Raw genomic sequence first — 18,213 nt, 5'->3', positions numbered from 1 at the left:
ATGCACCTTCCTCCCCTCCTGCCCTCTCTCTCCTTCCTTCCAGCCTTCAGTCTTTTGTTTCATCTCTATTTTTCTGTTTTTCTCTTTGCTTTTTAGCCAGTGGGATAAAAAAGTAGATCTTCCCAGGTCTACTTTTAAACCATAGATAAAATCTATGTTGCTACAAAGACTATCTTGGCAGTGGTAAAATGTGAACTTGATTCTCTGTGCCCAAAGCTGCCTTTCCAAATGCATGGGGATCTAGTCAGGCATTTAACAAACCCTGGTAAGAAGTTCCGACTATGCGCTAGGGGTGTGGGGCGGCAGACACGTCACCACACAGTGGACATGCTGACAAGAATAGGTGCAGAGGTGTCTCTGCCAGGGAAAACTGGGGGAAGGCTTAGTCTTGCAAGTGACAATTAAACTAGGTCTTCAAAGAATAGGAAGTAAGACAGCATATTTGTAAAAATAGTTAAGAAAGGGTATGTAATTTTATCGAAGCACTGAATCCAAATTCTTGGCTGATAGTTGACGTTTGTGTATAGCGACAACTTGCCACATCAACTTCACCTGCTAAAGAATGGAAGACTTGTGACCCATTATTCCCTTCACATGTATACAAATATGTGTAAGCACAAAATATGTGTACCAGCATTCCCACCCACTTACTAGTGGGAAAATATAACTTTCAGGCATGGAAAGTTTCAGGGTATGGCTGGGGGAAGAGGTCACCTTCCTTCCTGCACCATAGCAGGATCCTGCCTTCTGGATGGTAGTCAAAGAAGGTTCCCCAAATCCTGAGTTATTTGAAAGGTCTACAGATTCATATGTGTGCCAAGTAGTATCTTTTTTGGATTAGCTTATTGTTTTTATTGAAGTACAGTTGATATATAATATTATATTGGTTTCAAGTATACAACATAATGTTGACACTTATCTACATTATTAAATGCTTGCCCAACCAGTGTAGTTACTACATGGAAAGGTGTTACAGTACTGTTAACTATATTCTCTGTGCTGTACTTTCATCCCCATAAGTAATTTAAATAATTGGAGTTTTTGTGCCCCTTTATCCCCTTCACCTATTTTACCCACCCTTCTCACCCCCTTCCTCATGGTAACCCCAGTCACTTCTCTGTCTGTGAGTCTACTGATGTTTTGTTCATTTTGTTTTGTTTTTAGATAACACATGTAAGTGAAACCATATGGTATTTGTCTTTCTCTGCCTGGCTTATTTCACTTAGCATAATACCTCTAGGTCTAACCATGTTTTCACAAATGGCAGGATTTCTTTTCTTTTTTTATGGCTGCTTAATATTCCATTATACCACATTTTCTTAATCTATTCATCTGTTGATGGACAACTTTGGTCACTTCCATATCTTGGCTATTGCAAATAATGCAGTGATAAAGATAGGGGTGCATGTATCTTCTTGGTGGGAATGTAAACCTCAGTATGGAGGTTTCTCAAAAAACTAAAAACAGAAATACCATACAACCCAGTAATTCCACTTCTAGGAATTTACCCAAAAAAAACAAAATCTCTGATTCAAAAAGATATATGCAAGCATTATCTTTTGGCTGAGTAAATTATGGTGACCCATATAGATGTACTCCTTTTCTTCTAATGTATATAAAATAAATATTGTTGCTGTCATAGTACAAAGCCATTTAAAGTATCATTGAAGTCACAGTATTAGCTCTCTGTCATTATGTATGTTTTAAACAACAGATACTAAAGTAGAGTTGCTGTCTTGAGTGGATGGGACAGGCAGTGTGTTTTGCAGTTGGGAATTCCTTGAAAACTTTTGACATTAAAAGGGGACTTCATAAAACAGGTAGTGGTGATGGTTAATCACCATTATGAATGTACCTAATACCACTGATTGTACACTTAAAAATGCCTAACATGTTTACAAAAATGGCTAACATTATGTATATTTTGCCACAAGTAAAAAAGAAATGTATTTAAAAATTTTTAACTTACAACAGAACACATAAACACATGGGCAAATAAGGGGCTTTCATTTTTGAAGAAACATGACATCGTTGGCCTAGAGCTTTTATTCGTTTGGCCAGTTTTTAGCCATTGCCAAGCAGTCTTCTGTGCTGTAACTGTGTGCTGGGAGGAACAGACATAGGGGCCTGCATTTCCGGAGCCTGGAGTCCGGGATGGGGAGAGGCCCTCAGCTCCTCGCTCATGAATGGCTAACTGTGTGGCCTGACGCTGCCCTGTGGGGGGACTTCACACTAGGGTTGGTGCTGTGAAAGCAAGAGCAGGGGGTGGACAGACCTGGTGTGGAGAGGACTCAGAGAAGGGGTCCCCTGGGGAAGTGACAGGGGGGCTGAAAGCTGAATGATGAGTGAGTATAAACGACACTCTTAAGAGGTCGCTGGTGACTTCTGCCATCTCAGAACCTTTAAGGGAAGAACCACGCATTCTCCAGCATTCCACCCATAGGTGGCATGTGACACGTTGTGAGCCCTCAGTGACTGCTGAGCGATGAGTAAATAAAACATGGGGCAGAGATGTTTATACTGGGTTTGTTCCAAGGATGTTTTGGGACCTGGCACCACCTGGTCTCACTTCTTCAGAGCTCATATTTATATTTTAATTGGATTTACAAAGAACCTTCACATATACAGGAAATGCTTTCCAATTTGAAGGCTGAATTTGTCGTCTTGTATAATCAACCGAATCTGTTGTTTGTTCCCACCCACATTTTTGTATCTACTCTCCCACCAGTATGTTCTAGATAGTATACTTTGAAGAGAAAATGTCTGTTAGCTCTTAAGAATGCAGTATTCTCTTTATTTTAGATAAATACACACTTTGAAGTGGTATCTTTTGCAAATGAGACAGAGCAAGTGATTCATATGGCTCTTGGTAAAACATCAGATACCCAAAATGAGTGCTGACCCCATCACCCCCCACCATGTGCATATCTTTAAGAACAAAGGTTATATGTGGTGGGGTGGGGCTCACATCCATCTTTTGAGTCTTTTGAAGTGGAGGAGAAGAATGGAGAAATGAGGCAGAGAAAGGCTCTATATGATTGGCAAATGTAAATGGAGTCTTTCTAGGACATCTACATTGGCTAAAGTAAAACTTACTGTCATTTGATATATAACTTACTTGATTTCTATTCCTAAACCAAATGTTGGATCAGTATTAGCTTCCATGCCAAAAAATAAAGAAAAAGGTACAGATAAGGATAATTGTAAAATGTCCTGTTGGAAAGTCAGTTAAGGCTTCCTAACGTAAACAAAGATGTGATGATCAGGAAATATTAGAACAGTAGTAGACCTTCGTCACCACCTGGATTATTTTTGCAGCGATTTGGATGTTTGAAATTCTCCAGTTCCACATAAGTAAAAGCATCATAGATTGTCCCTCAACACCAGTCTAATAATTAGACCTTATTTTGATTCTAAACCTAGGGACTTAGGATAGTGTATCCCTTTCAACTAAAATTTTCAAATGATTTCCGTAGTTTTCATTATAGGGTTTCCATTGAAAAGATAGAGCTACTTACATCATCAGAACTTTAATGTTTCGGTCAAAGAGGTATATGTTAAGATGGATAAGAAGAATCGTGGTGGTAACCTTCAAACACCATATGCTATGGTCAGAATAGCTAAGGAGGAGCTTCTCACTTATTTAAGAACTGGCACCTATTCATCCCATAAAGGGGGAAATAGATGAGAAAAATTCTAATGATAATGGCATAACTTGTATAATATTTAAGGATTTTCAATAATTATTTTTGTATATATTCTTTTTCTTTGTAGGAAAAGCCATTGACAAAATCTCTACAACGTGGAGAAGACCCCCAGTTCGATCAAGTATGTGATATGTTATATATGTTATATACTGGTTTTTATTTATTCCCAAATGTGCAAAAGGCAAGGGCTGGATACTCACTATTGCTGTGTTGGTGAACTTCCTTAAAGAAGATACAAGGATGTGATCTTAGAACTGAGTCTTGCAGCTTTCAGAGGTATGGTTTGAAGTAGCTGTTGATTTGGATTGGAAACAACTAGGAAGTGTGGGAATAATAGGAGTAGGCCCTTGATTATTTCCTAAATCTCTGTATACCAGAAATAAAGAAACTAAGAAAAGGTTACTTTCCATTTCCATTAAAAAATGTATTAAGATTCTTTGGATGACCATCACTATGTACACTAGAGTTTATTCATGTTTTCATCTTACATTTTTTTGAGTACCTACTACTTGCTTGACACATTGCTGCAAAATACAAAATCTAGGACAGGTTTTAGCCCTTCAAGAATCAACAATCCTATGAGAAAAACCCACCTAAGTCATAACTCTAAAGCAGTAACGTAGATTCTAACAGAAGATGTACTGCAGGAGCAAAACAATTTAAGACAGAATATATACAAAGAAAGTCCTTTGAAAATATATCAAGACTAGTAAAAGGACACCCAACTCCAAACAGCTGGTATTAAATGTAGGTCATCAGGGTCTGGTGGACCCTGGCTCAGGAATTTCAGGAAGGCCTTAAGTATGTTTAAGGATGATGGATAACAGGACATCAGGGGGAAGTCAGAAACAGGTTTGTGTTGTTTCCTTAACTTCTGCAGTTAATGACAAAGAGGACAGCCTGTTCTTTAAAAAAGTCTCTTGGTGCCACTGGCAGAGACAAAGTACTCTTGGATGCACCATGGCCTGACCTGTGTGGTGGGGTGTTTATGGACTTACGTAGAACGCACGGTGTATACACTTTCTGAGGGGCTTTGAAATCGCCTAATGTGGGATCAAGAGGAAAATTCTCTGGCTATTGAAGTCCAGACTTGCTCGATCCAAAAATGCAAGGACCTACTATAGGGACAACATCCTCATTTTCTGTCAGAAGCTGAGAAAGACCTCACAATTTCCTGCTCACGGCAGCTCGGGAGGCTGCTGGGGCTCTGGGTTCACACTCGGCTGCTGGAGAGCCGGCCGTGTTCTGGAATTCTCTTCCTCCTTCTGTGTCCTGAGCTGGCTTCTCCAGTCATACCATCCCTAGTTGTTGTCACCCAGTGGGTGCTTGGGTGGTCAGAGACCCTGGGATGAATGTTTGGAGTCATTATTTTGGAAATGTGGCAAGTTGTGGCTCCTTCTGTTCTCTTTAAGAATGTACATAGTTATCTGTCTTCCACAATTTTTTACTCTTATGTTATATTCTTTGTCTCTGTCCTATTAGATTGGTCACTGCCCTTTCCTCAAAGAAAAAACAGTGTTATTTTTCTCCGGTTTACTGTACCTCTTTCTTTGTTCTCTGGGAAGTACTTCAGAACTGTAACATTGCTGATAATAGTCACCTCCAATAATTTGGCTTGAACACAATTTCTTATGTTTTATTCAGCCCTCTATTTCTGCATTTCAGCACTCTGGAAAAGAGATAGCCTTTGGAATTAGACAGACCTGGTTTTAAATCCCAACTTTGCCACTTAATTAGCTATAATACTTTTAACTTTACTATTCAGTATGTTGAAATGCAGAATCTCTGACCTGCCCCAGATCTACTGAATCGGATTTTGCCACTTAACAAGATCCCCGTGTGACCTATAAAGCTTGAGGAGCGTGGCTCAGTGACACATCTCTATGTTTTAAAGACACTTTAGGAATGAATCATTAGTGAGATGGTCACTGAGAGCTTTCAAATAAGACACATAAGGTTATTCTCTGATCATTAAATCATAAATTTGCACATGAACCATGAGAGAAGACAGCCTACAAAATCTAACTCATTTTAAAGAGATAGTGAGACTCCCAGGCCATATGGAAACTTGAGTGAACTTGGTCCCCCTGGGCTCAATGAAAAAGTCAGCAGAGTCACCTTTGAAAGTGCCTGTCTACTGTTTCGACAGCAAATCATAGGAATTGTGGTTCCCTTGTCACTGTTACGAATGTATCAGGCTCTCTTAGTCCTTTGATATTAAATGTTCAAATCATGTAATTCCCCTTGTTCTGGTTCCAAGCAGTAGGATTCATGCAGAGGTCTGTCTGTGGGAAAAGAACACACTAGTGGTTTTCCCGTGAGCGATGTAAACTCCATTGCTGTACTCGTGGGAGCAGTAATAGCAGAAGTAACTTTTATTTGATACTTACAGTAGGAGAGGTGCTATGCTAAATACATCCTTGGAATAGCAAACAACTGGTCTCTGTTTAAAGAATATTTTTTTAATCAATTTCTTCCTTCTAAATGTGCCTGGAATGAATGATAGGCTGTAGGGAGCTTGCCTTCTACACTTTCAGTGCCTGATCCTGGGTGGCCTTGTTTATTTGTCCACTTAACAAGCCCTGGATTCATTTTTCTCCTGCTAGAAATAGAAGCAAAAAAAAAAAAAAATGTAATACTTCATAATTTACCAAGCCCCTTCTCACATATTGTATCAGCTGACATCACTCAATCCTCCCACCAATCCCAAGAAATGATCATCACCATCATCTCTACATTACATTTCATGGAAATGGGTCTCAGAGAGGTTGTCCAGCATTACATGACTAGATCCTGAAGGGGCCAAGCTTGAGACGCACATGTTCTGAGTATCCGGCTTATGCTCTTTTCTTTGTAACATGCTTATATTTCTAAAAACTAAGTTGGTAAGAATTCAGAGGGGATTTTTTAACCGGTAAAGGATCTAAGATCCCATATCAGTTAAGAATGGATTTGGCTGTAGATGACACATAAAAACAGTGGCTTGGGCAAGGTAGAACTTTATTTTGTGTGCACGTTCAGGACATATAAAGAAAATCAGTCCAGTATCTGTATATTATTTTTGTTTTCCTGTGATGGCTTACATTCCAAAGGTTATCTCATGATCTAGTTTGGCTTCAAGAGCTCAGCCATTCAATCTGTCTTCCAGGCAGCAGAAAGGAGAAATGGAGAAAGAATTATAGAAAAAAAACAAAAAACAAAAACCCCAGAGTGTCCCAACATTGCACATACCACTTATACTTATATCTGGTTAGCCAGATCTTCATCACACAGCCACATATAGCTGTAAGAAAGACTGGGAAATTTTATTTTGGGCAACCATGTGTCCATCTTAAACTGATATTTTTTTGTAACTAAGGAAGAAGAGTAGACATCGGGTATTACCTGTCTGTATTAGATATATAGCCTGTTTTGTTTTGTTCTGTTTTGTTTTTGCCAAAATGCCCAGTAAAGAATACTACTTAGAGTTCTCTGCCTCTCTTTTTCCATCATGGAATTCTTGTAGAATTTGTCAATTTTCCAGTTTGAATTTAAATATATATGTACATTATTTAAAGGTTGAAGCTTTGTGTTTCCTTCAATTTTCTTTTATATTTCTTTCATATTTAATTGACTATTAGTTGAATATCTCTTAATTTAACCTAATTATAATCTAACCCTGTATAGAATAGACCTGGAAAAGAAGCCCTATTATTTCGTAAATGACAGGATGTCTAAACAGGATTCATAACTTGAGCTCAGTATTACTTGGAGAAATATCATATTAGTAACTGCTTTACACCCTGGAGAGTTAGGAATTTGTGCCCTCATTCCCACTTGCTACCAATTTCATGAATATGAACCTGACCCATTTCTACATAGCACCTACTATGTGATAATCGTGTGCCAAGCATTATATACAGCTTGTGGAAATAACCAGGCCAGAAGCATGATGTATGCCCTGGGGTGGCCGGTGTGGGGGGGCCTTCAGTCCAGTGGGTGAGACAAAGAAGAAACATGTCTTCAGATGAATTATAACCTCAGGCTAGTAAGTAAGCTCGCAGTGGAAGGACTAAGCCTGGTGCAAGCCCCGGAGACCACGCTTTGCCAGTACTCGTGAGTCAAGGAGGGCTGCCGGTTCCTGCTAGTGAGAAAGTCATACCAGTCATGAGAATTAACACATGTAGAAAAGATTTCCAACATCATTTTGAAAATATACACTGCTGCTAATTTATTTTAAATGCCTTACTTTACCGTCAGTGCTTAGAAAATAAAAGGAATGAAAAATTATCCTGTAATAAAGTTCTTTATTTTGGCAAACATTTAGTGTGTGTGTATATACATTCTGTATGGGACAAAAAGATGTAAAGGATGCGGTCCCTGCATTCCAGAAGCTTCAGATGCAGAAAAGGATGATAAGGCAGAGCAGAGACAGCTGTGACATGTGCCCATGTGTGTAAGAAATGCTACGTGGTTCAGACAGTAACTGCTGTGAGACTTCAGGGAACTGAAGGCATGCACTTCAGGGCCAAGTGACTAAAAAAACCTTTCCAGGAGAGGACATAGTTTATCAAGTGCCTAAAACAATAGAAGCAATAGGACTTTGCTGCATGTTGATGGTGAGAAGGATAGGAAATTTCAGAAAAGGAATATTTTGTGCAAAGGACAGAAAACTGACAATAAAATATTATTTTGGGGGACTGATGAGTGGATCAATTTAGTTGGGGCAGAGGTAAATATCGTTAAAGAAAGATCTTAAAAAGAGGCAACATCGTGACTCTCATAAAAATATAAAGTGAACATGTGTTCAAGGCTTTATTCAAGTCATTATTAATGGGGTGGTACAACCAGTTCAGAAGAGAAACCAAACACACACCCACTTGTAAATCAGGAACGTGGAGATCGGTGCGCGATCAGAGGCAAAACTGGCTTCTGCCACAGTGGCGGGGGTCGGGGGGAAGGCAATCGGACTTCACTGGGTGGAGCTTTTCCTGTAGATAGACAAGAGTCATTTTGCATTGCTATCAGTTATCTACCACACAAATAGCTCAAAGGCATCAAAAGGTGCAGAGCCCCCATACTCTGAGAATCAGATAACCCCTAGAGAAGTGTGCTCTAAACAACTCAAAGTTTTGTACTGAAACACAAAGTTTTCCTGCAGTCTTGGAGTGTTAAGGAAGAGGTCAGAATATGGAAGATCTGAAGGGCAGTGGGTAGGGCCTTATCCTACACAGGCCAGAATGCAAGTGATCCAGGTGGTGACGGGTGTTAACCCCGAGAAAGCCATGTTCATGAATGGAGAGAAACTCCAGTGTTTTTTTCCCCCAAGAAGGGTCTCACCTCTGGATTTGGGGAGGGGTGGGTGAATCACAGGAACCTTAATTATGTACAACTGTGTTGGGTGCTTGCAGAACTGTCTGACATCAGGTTTGCCTACAGACCTTTGGTATATATGTTGTTTCAGTTTTTTGGGAGGGATGGGAAAGTATTTGGTTGGAGAAGGGTTGTTTGGGAATGTGAATGCCTGTTGTGCTCTAACAGTCAAAACTGAAGAGATGCTTGAAGTCTGGGGGCATTTGTGGAGTTTGGGTATTGATGAAGGTCTGAGGCTAAAAGGGTTCAAACTAAAACAAGAGACCGTGGGACTGGAGAGAAGGAATCATTGTCAGGCAGCTGCATCTGGAGAGGGCTTGCCTTGCACCCTCGGTGAGACCTCAGCCCAGATCGGGGAGGGTTCTTGACCCTGGTGGAGAAAGAATTCTGGACCAGGTCAGATGAGTGCAGGTACGGAAGGAATCCATTAAAGCGACAGCAGAAGCGAATGTCAGCAGGCGTCCAGGCAGTAGAAAGCAAGGAAGAACAAAGGGAGGAAAGGGAAGTTCATTGAACTCCTGCTCTGCACAGTCGAGTGTCCACTTGAATCTGCACAGCATGGGAACTGAGTCGCCACCAGCCCAGGAGCTGGGGGAGCCGCGGAGCACTGGATGGAGTGAGATTACGTTCTGAGAACTTCCCAAAGACAAAGAAAGGATATTTTCATGCAGGCTACTAAAGAGCGTGATCGTATAGCTGCAGCCCTGGCCGGGTCCCCCAGGTGATGGGAACTTGCAAGCCCAAATCAGAGCTCTCCGTAGCCCTTCCCTACTTGTCTGAAGTAGAACAGAGAGAGTGAAGACTTGTGCTTAAGTCTAGAAAATAGAATGAAACAGTGAAGTCGCAAAGATGCTTACCACTGGAAGAGCGCAGAGACAAAAAATGCGGTAAGTTGAGCAGTGAGAAGTCTTTATTTAAAGCAAAATGTGCACACTCAAAGGGGAGTGTGGGCACCCTCAAAGAGGAGGTGCGCTTAAGGGTTTAGGTTTTGGGGTTTTATAGGGCCTTTTGGGTAAGGGTCAACCTAAGGCATGATATGAACAGGTAATTCGTAATTCCTTTGAAGTTTTGTCTTATGAATAGGGTTATTTAGGGGATTGCATGGGTCCAGATTTCAGCATTCTTTATCCACACAGGTTCATTTATACTTCAGAGGTCTGTCTCCTGCCCTGGTTACAAAGTTATTTAATTGATTAAGGGGCTGGAAGAAAAGGAAAAACAGTACATAGATTAAGTTGAAGAATAAACTGGGCCTTTTTCGCAGAGTAATAAATACATTTTACAATGGCATGACCCTTGTCCCATGTTCCTGCCTCAGAATAATTATAAGCAAAGTTATGTAAGAAGAATCAATATGGGTTGAGAGAAGGAGAAATCAAATGTAACTATAATTTTCAACTGTGATTTGGAACCATTTCCATTCAGTGCAGCAAACATTGAGTGCCTGAAGCATACTAGGATTTGTGCAAGGTTGGTGGGGGGGAGGGGTACACCAACTGAAAGATAGAATTCCTGCCCTCAAGGATTTCTCAAATCCTAGGAGGAAGATGGATATCTAAACAAATAGTCTGCAGTATAAATAATCTGCAAGGTAAGCTACAATTGAGATATATTTCAAGTGCTGTGGGAGCCCAGGTAAGGGGGCAGTTAATGATGCTAGGACGGCAGGCAGGTGCATCACAGACAGCAATCAAGGGGGGTGGGCAGTGACATTTTAAAGATACCCGTTATCCAGATGAACAAGGCGGGCTCAGTCACGGCAGAGAGAAGGACAAAGACGTTGCAGACGAGGACAGCAGAGTTCTGGGGAGCAGCCTGGGAAGGAGCTGGAGGGGGGCCTGGAACCCATTTGCTCCAACGGCTACTGAAGTACACTCAGGAGTCTGCGGACTGTTTTCTGCGGGTAAGGAGTTCTCCAAGCAGAGGAACGCTGTGCCTGGGGAGAAGGTACAAAGCAGTTTTACACGCTCCGCATTCCGGTGAGGGTAGAACATCTCAGGAGAAATGCCTGGGCCTCATTCATTATGTTTCTGTTAAAGAAAAGACAAGAGCTTGGTTGTATCCATTCTTCACTTACATGTGGGCTCAACACTTTTTCCAGGATGGTTGAGGTTCCTGAGAGTCTGGCATGTAGAGAAGTTGGACTTAGAATAACTGGTTTCGTTCAGCTGATTGATTCTGGTTCCGGAATAGTTACTGTCTCGGGGTCCTTCCCGTTTGCTTTGGAGGGAGCTGCTGCCGGCAGCACACTCGGGGAGCCCCGCGTTCGCTACCTTCTCTTGCGGAGCTAATGTAGGGCACGCACTGCCCAGCAGCCCCTGCAAGAAGGTGTTTGTCGGGCATTGTGCTTACAACTGCTGGGGCCAGAAAAGCGTGGGAACACAAGCTAAGAAGAGGTCCTCATGGAGGCCCTGGTAGCTTATGCCTGGATAGGAGGGAGGGTGCTTTTTCTTTTCCACATTATACCTAAAAGCAACATTTATCAGCTCTGATAAATAAACTTCTGCCATTCATTCTAACTAAGTCATTAACTTAGCTGATGAGCTTTATCAAAGTCAACACTTTTTGTCGGTGCTTCCGTTTCAGTATTTGGACCTGGGAGAGTGAACAAAGAAGCAGACATTTCTGAAGGTCATTGTGTGCCCCACATTTTGTGATATCTCATTTAGTCCTCGTAAAACCCAGCAGGGTGAGTGTTCCCAAGTCCGGTCGTACCGCTGAAGACCCAGAGCGCCCGAGGAATGGCAGCACGTCCACGCTGATACCGCCAATAAAGGGCGGAGCTGGGCCTGGACGCAGGACTGTCTGATTCTCCCAGTTCACTGATGAAATTGTGAAAACCTGGTCTGGGAAGGCTGTGTCACCACACCAGGTGTTCTGACATGACTTAACACTGGCGCTGTTGGCAGTTCCATGTGACAGATTCTTTACTGGTTTCATTCCCGATAATCTGCTCCAGCATTCAAGTAACTCCTGTTGGGGTTTTCTTCTAGATGTTACATGTTTATGTACTTCTGTGGAACCTTAGTTTTTTCACTTGCTAAAAAGGCCATGTATAACCAGGAAACACGTTGTAAAATAAATCTATGTATCTGTAATAGAGCTAAGGTAGCTTTTTGCCATCTTGGGTGGTAATAATTTTCCTGGAAAAGAAGCAGATGAAATTCCAGTGTTTTAACGTTGATTCTAATACTGTAATTCATTGCAAATCTATTTAAAATGTATAAATGAAAAATACAAGCAATTAAGAGTAAAAACAAGTCAACTGGCATCGAATTCCTATCAACGTTTTCAGTCTTTCTGAAATTATTCCCTAATGGACAAATATATTAAAATCAAATATGAACATCTTTTCCTAATTTGCAGGAAAAAATATATTTTAACATATAGATTTTTGTCATTTAAAATTTTTATCATAAGTTCTTAACGCTTCTGTGTTTGTCATCACTTATCATAGCAACAGAATGTTATATAATGGAGTAAAAAAACTTACATCTGAATTACTTAAATAAGTCAGTGTTTTGTGCTATTCTGTGGGGAGTACCCTGACCCCCCAGTGCTCAGCCATCTGAACTAGTTGGAGAAATTAAACCATCAATGAAATTACTTGAAAATTGTTCATTAAATGTACTCCTCGCGACAAGTCAGCCTTATTACTGTAAAAGTGGAATGACTCCTGCAAATAATTATTCAAATATTTTTGTGTGAGGTTTCCTTCTTTGCATTCAGCAAGTATAATAAAACGCTTATGAAAAATTAATGTCTTAGCTACAGCATAAGGGACTGTCTCTTTTAGCCTATTTATACATAAAATGCCAAAATAAACATTAAGAAAACATTTGCAAAGTACATTTAGTATTCCTCTCTTTCCCCCTTGCAACGTAAAAGAAAACACCGGTATGAAATAGCTCTGTGATCCTGTGCACTTCTCCTCAAGCTGCAGAGCGCCCAACTCATGTAGGATGGAAGAATATGATCATTTAAATGCAACAAGAACATCTTTGTAAATGGGCCCGCCCCCTTCCAACAGCAGCACAGAGCTGGAATTCATGTCACCATCGGCTCTGCTTCCCATAAACGAAGGAGTTGAGGAACCAAGAAGCCAGCTAGGCCTTCTTCCCTTCCTCAGCTTTGAGAGCCAGGCTTTCGCAGAATCCACCCTTCCTTCCTGAAAGCCAGGACTCAAAGGGCAGGAACAGAGTGATGGAAAAAACACACAGACATTCCCATGCCGACCTTTCATCTCTTCTAAGACATGCTCAGGGTATTTGCCGTGGAAAGTATGCCCAGTAGATATAATACCGGGAATGGCTTCAGGATGACTTTACAATGGGTAGAAAAACATGATCATAGCTGAGGTTTGCAGAACACTTTTGGAGTTCTCTACAGAGAATGTGGGTGACCCCTGAGTGAGGTGGCTGAGCACCGTGTGCTCTGCCCAGAGATGGTTAGCAGTCAGACAGAGGTTTATATCACCTTTGAGGGTCTGTAGTAAATAATGCAGCACGTTAATGTCCCACATGAATATTTTTAAGGAATCTTTTTATTTTAGAATAGTGTGGGATTTTTAAAAATTTGCAAAGATGGCACAGACCGCTGTTTTCCCTGTTGACACATTACTGTGCTGTACTGGTCACAATTAAGAAGCCAACAGTGGCACCTTCTTATTAACTAAACTGTGTTTCATTTTACTTTCTCTAATATCTCTTCTCCATTCCAGGATACTGCCTAGGATCCCACATTACAGTCACTCATCCTGTCTCCTTAAGCCTTGTCCAGACTTACACAAGTATTTTTCAATGATTGAAATATAATAGTAAATGCGTTGAGATTTTATGACATATGCAATAGTTAAGACAGAATTAACCCATGGTTAGGGACTTTGAATTCTGATTCCTTTTTCCCCCGTGGAAGGAACCCCCTTCACTTCCCAATTCAAGATGGGTTAGATGGTGGTGGCTTAAGGAAATATCCTTTCTTGTGCCATGGTACCTTTAGAGAGAACTAGTAACTTACCCCCTGGACACATCATAATTCGCTTTCCTTCAAGAGTGCTGCTGTTATATCCACAGGAACAACAGGAAAATGTGTTGTGGCTGTGGATATTACAGTGTGGTGGGTGAAGCCCCTTAAAAAAATAGGTATTTTTCAATTTAAAAAACCTAATGGTAACTAGGTTCACAGGACAGGAGAATGCAATAGCTTATTTATTTTGAACTTATTAACCCATAACTAAAGATAATGTACAATTTTGTATATGTATGGACAACCATAATTATTAGGAGACAGAGCCTGAAATAAGGCTATCGAGAAATAGAATCTGAGGAAAAAGCAATAATTGTTATGCATAATCTTAGAGCTTCTTTTAAAGGTGAAGGTGGAAGGTACTATTGACGTGAAGCGCATCAGTTCTATTGTTCTCATTTCCTGCTTTCTGAAAAGGAGTTAAGGCTTGCCTGTTTAACTGCAGAAGTATTTCAAGTTGACTAAGGTTTTCCATTCTTATGCCACCACCCCAGCTCAGGCCGCGATCACTGCCTGCCCGCCTGGGGCTGTGGAAGGAACCTCACTTGAGTCAAGCTTATATGAGTACATTCTCAACATCACCTCTATGAGCAACCCCTGTGGTCCAGCCTTCGTGTACTGCTAGATTTCATCTCCCCAAACACCATTTCTGTGGGCTTGCTTTCCTATTCAGAAATTGGGGGGGACTTCCCATGTTTCTAGAGAAGAAAATTGGTGTGTTTTAGAACAAGTATTAAAAAGTACCTTCTATGATTTAGTTCCAACTTAAAATTTTCAGCATCGTTTCCTTCCACTCTCGTATACCGCAGTCCCTACACCAACTGGACATTTCTTCTTCAGTTCACTCAAAACCTTTGTTAAATTTATCATTATAATCATCATGGACAATCAACTATTTTGCACCTTTAATACTGAAGGCTTTCTTGTACCTTGGGTCTTTACTGTTTCTTTCTTGACTCTCATCTTAAATTTCTACCCTTCCTTAAAAAGGCCCAGGTAAAAATCTACCTTCATTTCTCTCTCCCTCTTAGTGACCTGTCTTTCCCAAGAACTCCTGGTTTCAATATGCATTCTTAATATGTTGGTATTAAGTCCTCCTGGTCTTATTTTCTGTATATGCATACTTTTATCGTGTCTATACCAAATTGGGAGCCTACCAATTAATTAGATGATTTTTCATTCTTTTTCCACCTAACATAGCATGAACATTTTCATGTCATGAGGTATTTTTGAAGTGTGATTTTTAATGGTTTCGTAGATAATCTCCATCAAATTCCACATTGCATTAAGGCATTTACATATAGTTGGACTCTAGGTTGTTTCTATTTTTCCTATAGTAAGTAATGCTGTCCTGAATATTGTTACTCTTCTCTAATTATGTATTTGAGATGAATTCCTAAGAGCAGGCTTATTGAGAATGGTTTTTATTAGGTTCTTGATAAGTGTTTCCAAATTACTATCCAGATATATTATGCCCCTTTTTTTCTTCTGTCAGCATTGTAGAAACGTGTCAGGTTTATCACTGTCTCATCAGCACTGGGTGTTCCAGTTTGCTTATACTGTTTGTGAACTGGGTAATTAAAACCTATCTTATTATAGTTTCACATATTCTAGTTATAAGGTCTTTATATCGGGTCTTTCTTTTACAAATAATGTTTCCCAGCCTGCGACCTGTCTTTTCATCACTTTCTTAACAGTACCTTTCTAAAGGCAACTTTTATTTTTGATGACTTTCATTGTATCCAGTGGCCATGGACTTTGCTTTTGATGTGATACCTAAAATCCTTGCCTAATCCAAAGTCACAGAGATTTTCCTCTTTGTTTTTTCAGAAGTTACAGCTTTAGGTTTTGGGCTTGGGCCTATGATCCATTTTGAGTTCATCTTTGCATTTGGTACAACATATGGAGGTCCATTTTTTGGTGACAGTTAATAAAAGATCACAAAACCTTTCCAGATTAAGGAAATTAGGGTAACTCATCTATCGAAGGCACATTTGTTGTTTAAAGAAGAGGGGAGAAGTTTGCCTTTAATGTAATAGAGAGTAAATCATTGCTGATTCGTATCTTGATCTAAGTTGTAGCATACCTCTGATTCGTGGATGAATGGTCATTGGCAGGAAACCATATAGTACCACTTAGCTTATTTGTTTGGGGGCTAGATTTGCTTATTTCACCTAACAATATAATTGTGATAATATATTTATTTATACAAGAAGCATTTTTTGAGGATATAAGAAGTATGAGGCACTGTACTTAGAAGGTGTGGGAAAATAATTTCCTTATGGTCCATGAATAAACTGTATGCAATTAACATCTGATTTCTAGAATGGAAAGGAGTCACGGTAATTGACTTCCCTGCACCAAAAAATTATTATTGTATGAGGCACATCTGTCAACATTAAAAGACTTGGGTTCTTGAGAGTATACTAATAGAAATTTTTAAAGGAAAGGCTATGATAAATAAGAAAAAAATTGTAATGACTACAGCCTGGTGTTTTTTGTGCAGTGAAAAGTTTCTCAGTAATTGGAAATGCCACCACGGTCTTTTAATCGCCTGTTGTTCTCTGTAGGTCATCAGCTCGATGAGCTCCCTTTCTGAATACTGCCTGCCTTCCATTCTGCGTACACTGTTTGACTGGTATAAAAGGCAAAATGGCATTGAGGATGAATCACATGAATACAGGCCAAGAACGAGCAATAAATCAAAAAGGTACATCTGTTTTCTGTAGGAATTATGAGGATTATGGTGCCTGCCTTCCATCTCTTCGTCCTTCCCTCCCTCCCTCCCTTCTTTCCTTCTTCCCTTTTAGATACGTAAATCAAAAAGGGAGTCAGGAGGCATCTAAGTCTAACCACCGATACCGAGTAGGGGCCGCAGGGGCGCCTTATCTAGCAGGGGGAGTGCTGGTCACTGCCGGCCACTGCCAGATTGAAGTCGTGCAGGCCTGGTTTCGACATGGGTGGGGGTGGGATGTATGGGGCTCCAGGTTACCCCCTTGCCTGCTTCTCTCCTGCTCCTCTCTTCTCCGGGCTACACCGAAAGGCAGAAGAGCTGCAGGCCCCACACGATGCTGCCCAGACCTGTTAGCCCTCCTCAGTAGCCTTGAGAAGCCAGTGCACTATAGGGCGGCTCTGGACGTCAGTGGTGGTCCTGGGGCTGTCGCCAAGTAGCTCTGTGACTTTAGGCAACCCACCAGCTTTCTGTAGCTCAGTCTCATGAGTGAAGCAGGGAAGTCAGATTACACCATCTCTAACTTCCCTTGCAGCTGAGGATTTTTGTTGTTGTTCTGTGGTCCTTTTCCTTTGTGGACTTGAAAAGTGCAACTTGCTGCTTACGTGAGCTTGTCAGCAGCCATGGAACTTAAGATTCTCATGCTGTTGCATGATTGTGGGTGCCCCCAAATCGAGGTAAATATGTGTAATTCATGCATTTGAAATCAACCTACTACAGCAAGGTAGTGAATATAAGAACATTTCATTCGTTTACCATTTTTTTAAGAAAAAGAGATTATTTTAAAAGCAGTTAGATTTCTCCACAGGAATTGATTACGTGTTTTTGTAGAGAGTAAACTGAAATGAATCACTCAAAAAATCTGATACAATCTGCTTTTTGTGAGTGACTTATCCTTCTCATTTTTCTTGACACTCCTAATATTTAAAAATAAAAAAAATCAACTTCTCTTGAAATTGAAGACCTGCAATTTTACTAGGTTACCTCTTGTTCAAACTTGTAATATGCTTGAATTTATACAAGATTCAGTCACATATTTATCATTTTGTTAGGGGGAGAAATGAATAACTTTTTCATATTGAATAACCTTTTTGGTTGAAGAAGGAATTTTTTTATTGAGCTATAACTCACATATGGTAAAATTCATCCTCTTAAAGTGTGTAATTCTGTGTTTTTAGTATATTCACAAGGTTGTGTAGCCATCACCACTAATTTCAGAGCATTTTCGTCAGCCCAAAAAGAAACCCCATACCAACTAGCAGCCTCTCATCATAAATACTTTTTTAATGTATCAAATTTTAAAGGTAGAATTTCAATCCTGTGTCTGAAAATGGCTCAGACTGTGTGATTAATGAATTGCAGGGTTATTTTATTATTCTTACCATATTGCATGTTAGC

At 40.4% G+C, this 18,213-nt stretch overlaps 1 protein-coding gene across 7 annotated transcripts in view; it reads left to right on the top strand.

Moving 5' to 3' along the window:
* Positions 1-18,213, top strand: part of FRY (FRY microtubule binding protein) — a 387,367-nt gene that overhangs the window by 221,733 nt on the left and 147,421 nt on the right. For all 7 annotated transcript variants that reach the window (XM_057489806.1, XM_036905022.2, XM_057489778.1 and 4 more), the window contains 2 exons: positions 3,775-3,828; positions 16,655-16,794. In XM_057489806.1, coding sequence (XP_057345789.1) covers positions 3,775-3,828; positions 16,655-16,794 — 194 coding nt within the window. The remainder of the gene's footprint in view (positions 1-3,774; positions 3,829-16,654; positions 16,795-18,213) is intronic.

The sequence above is a fragment of the Manis pentadactyla genome, chromosome 2 (genome assembly GCF_030020395.1).
Source record: "Manis pentadactyla isolate mManPen7 chromosome 2, mManPen7.hap1, whole genome shotgun sequence".
Taxonomy (NCBI): Eukaryota; Metazoa; Chordata; class Mammalia; order Pholidota; family Manidae; genus Manis; species Manis pentadactyla.
The sequence above is the reverse complement of the archived record's forward strand: the minus strand, read 5'-3'. Positions and strand labels throughout refer to the sequence as shown.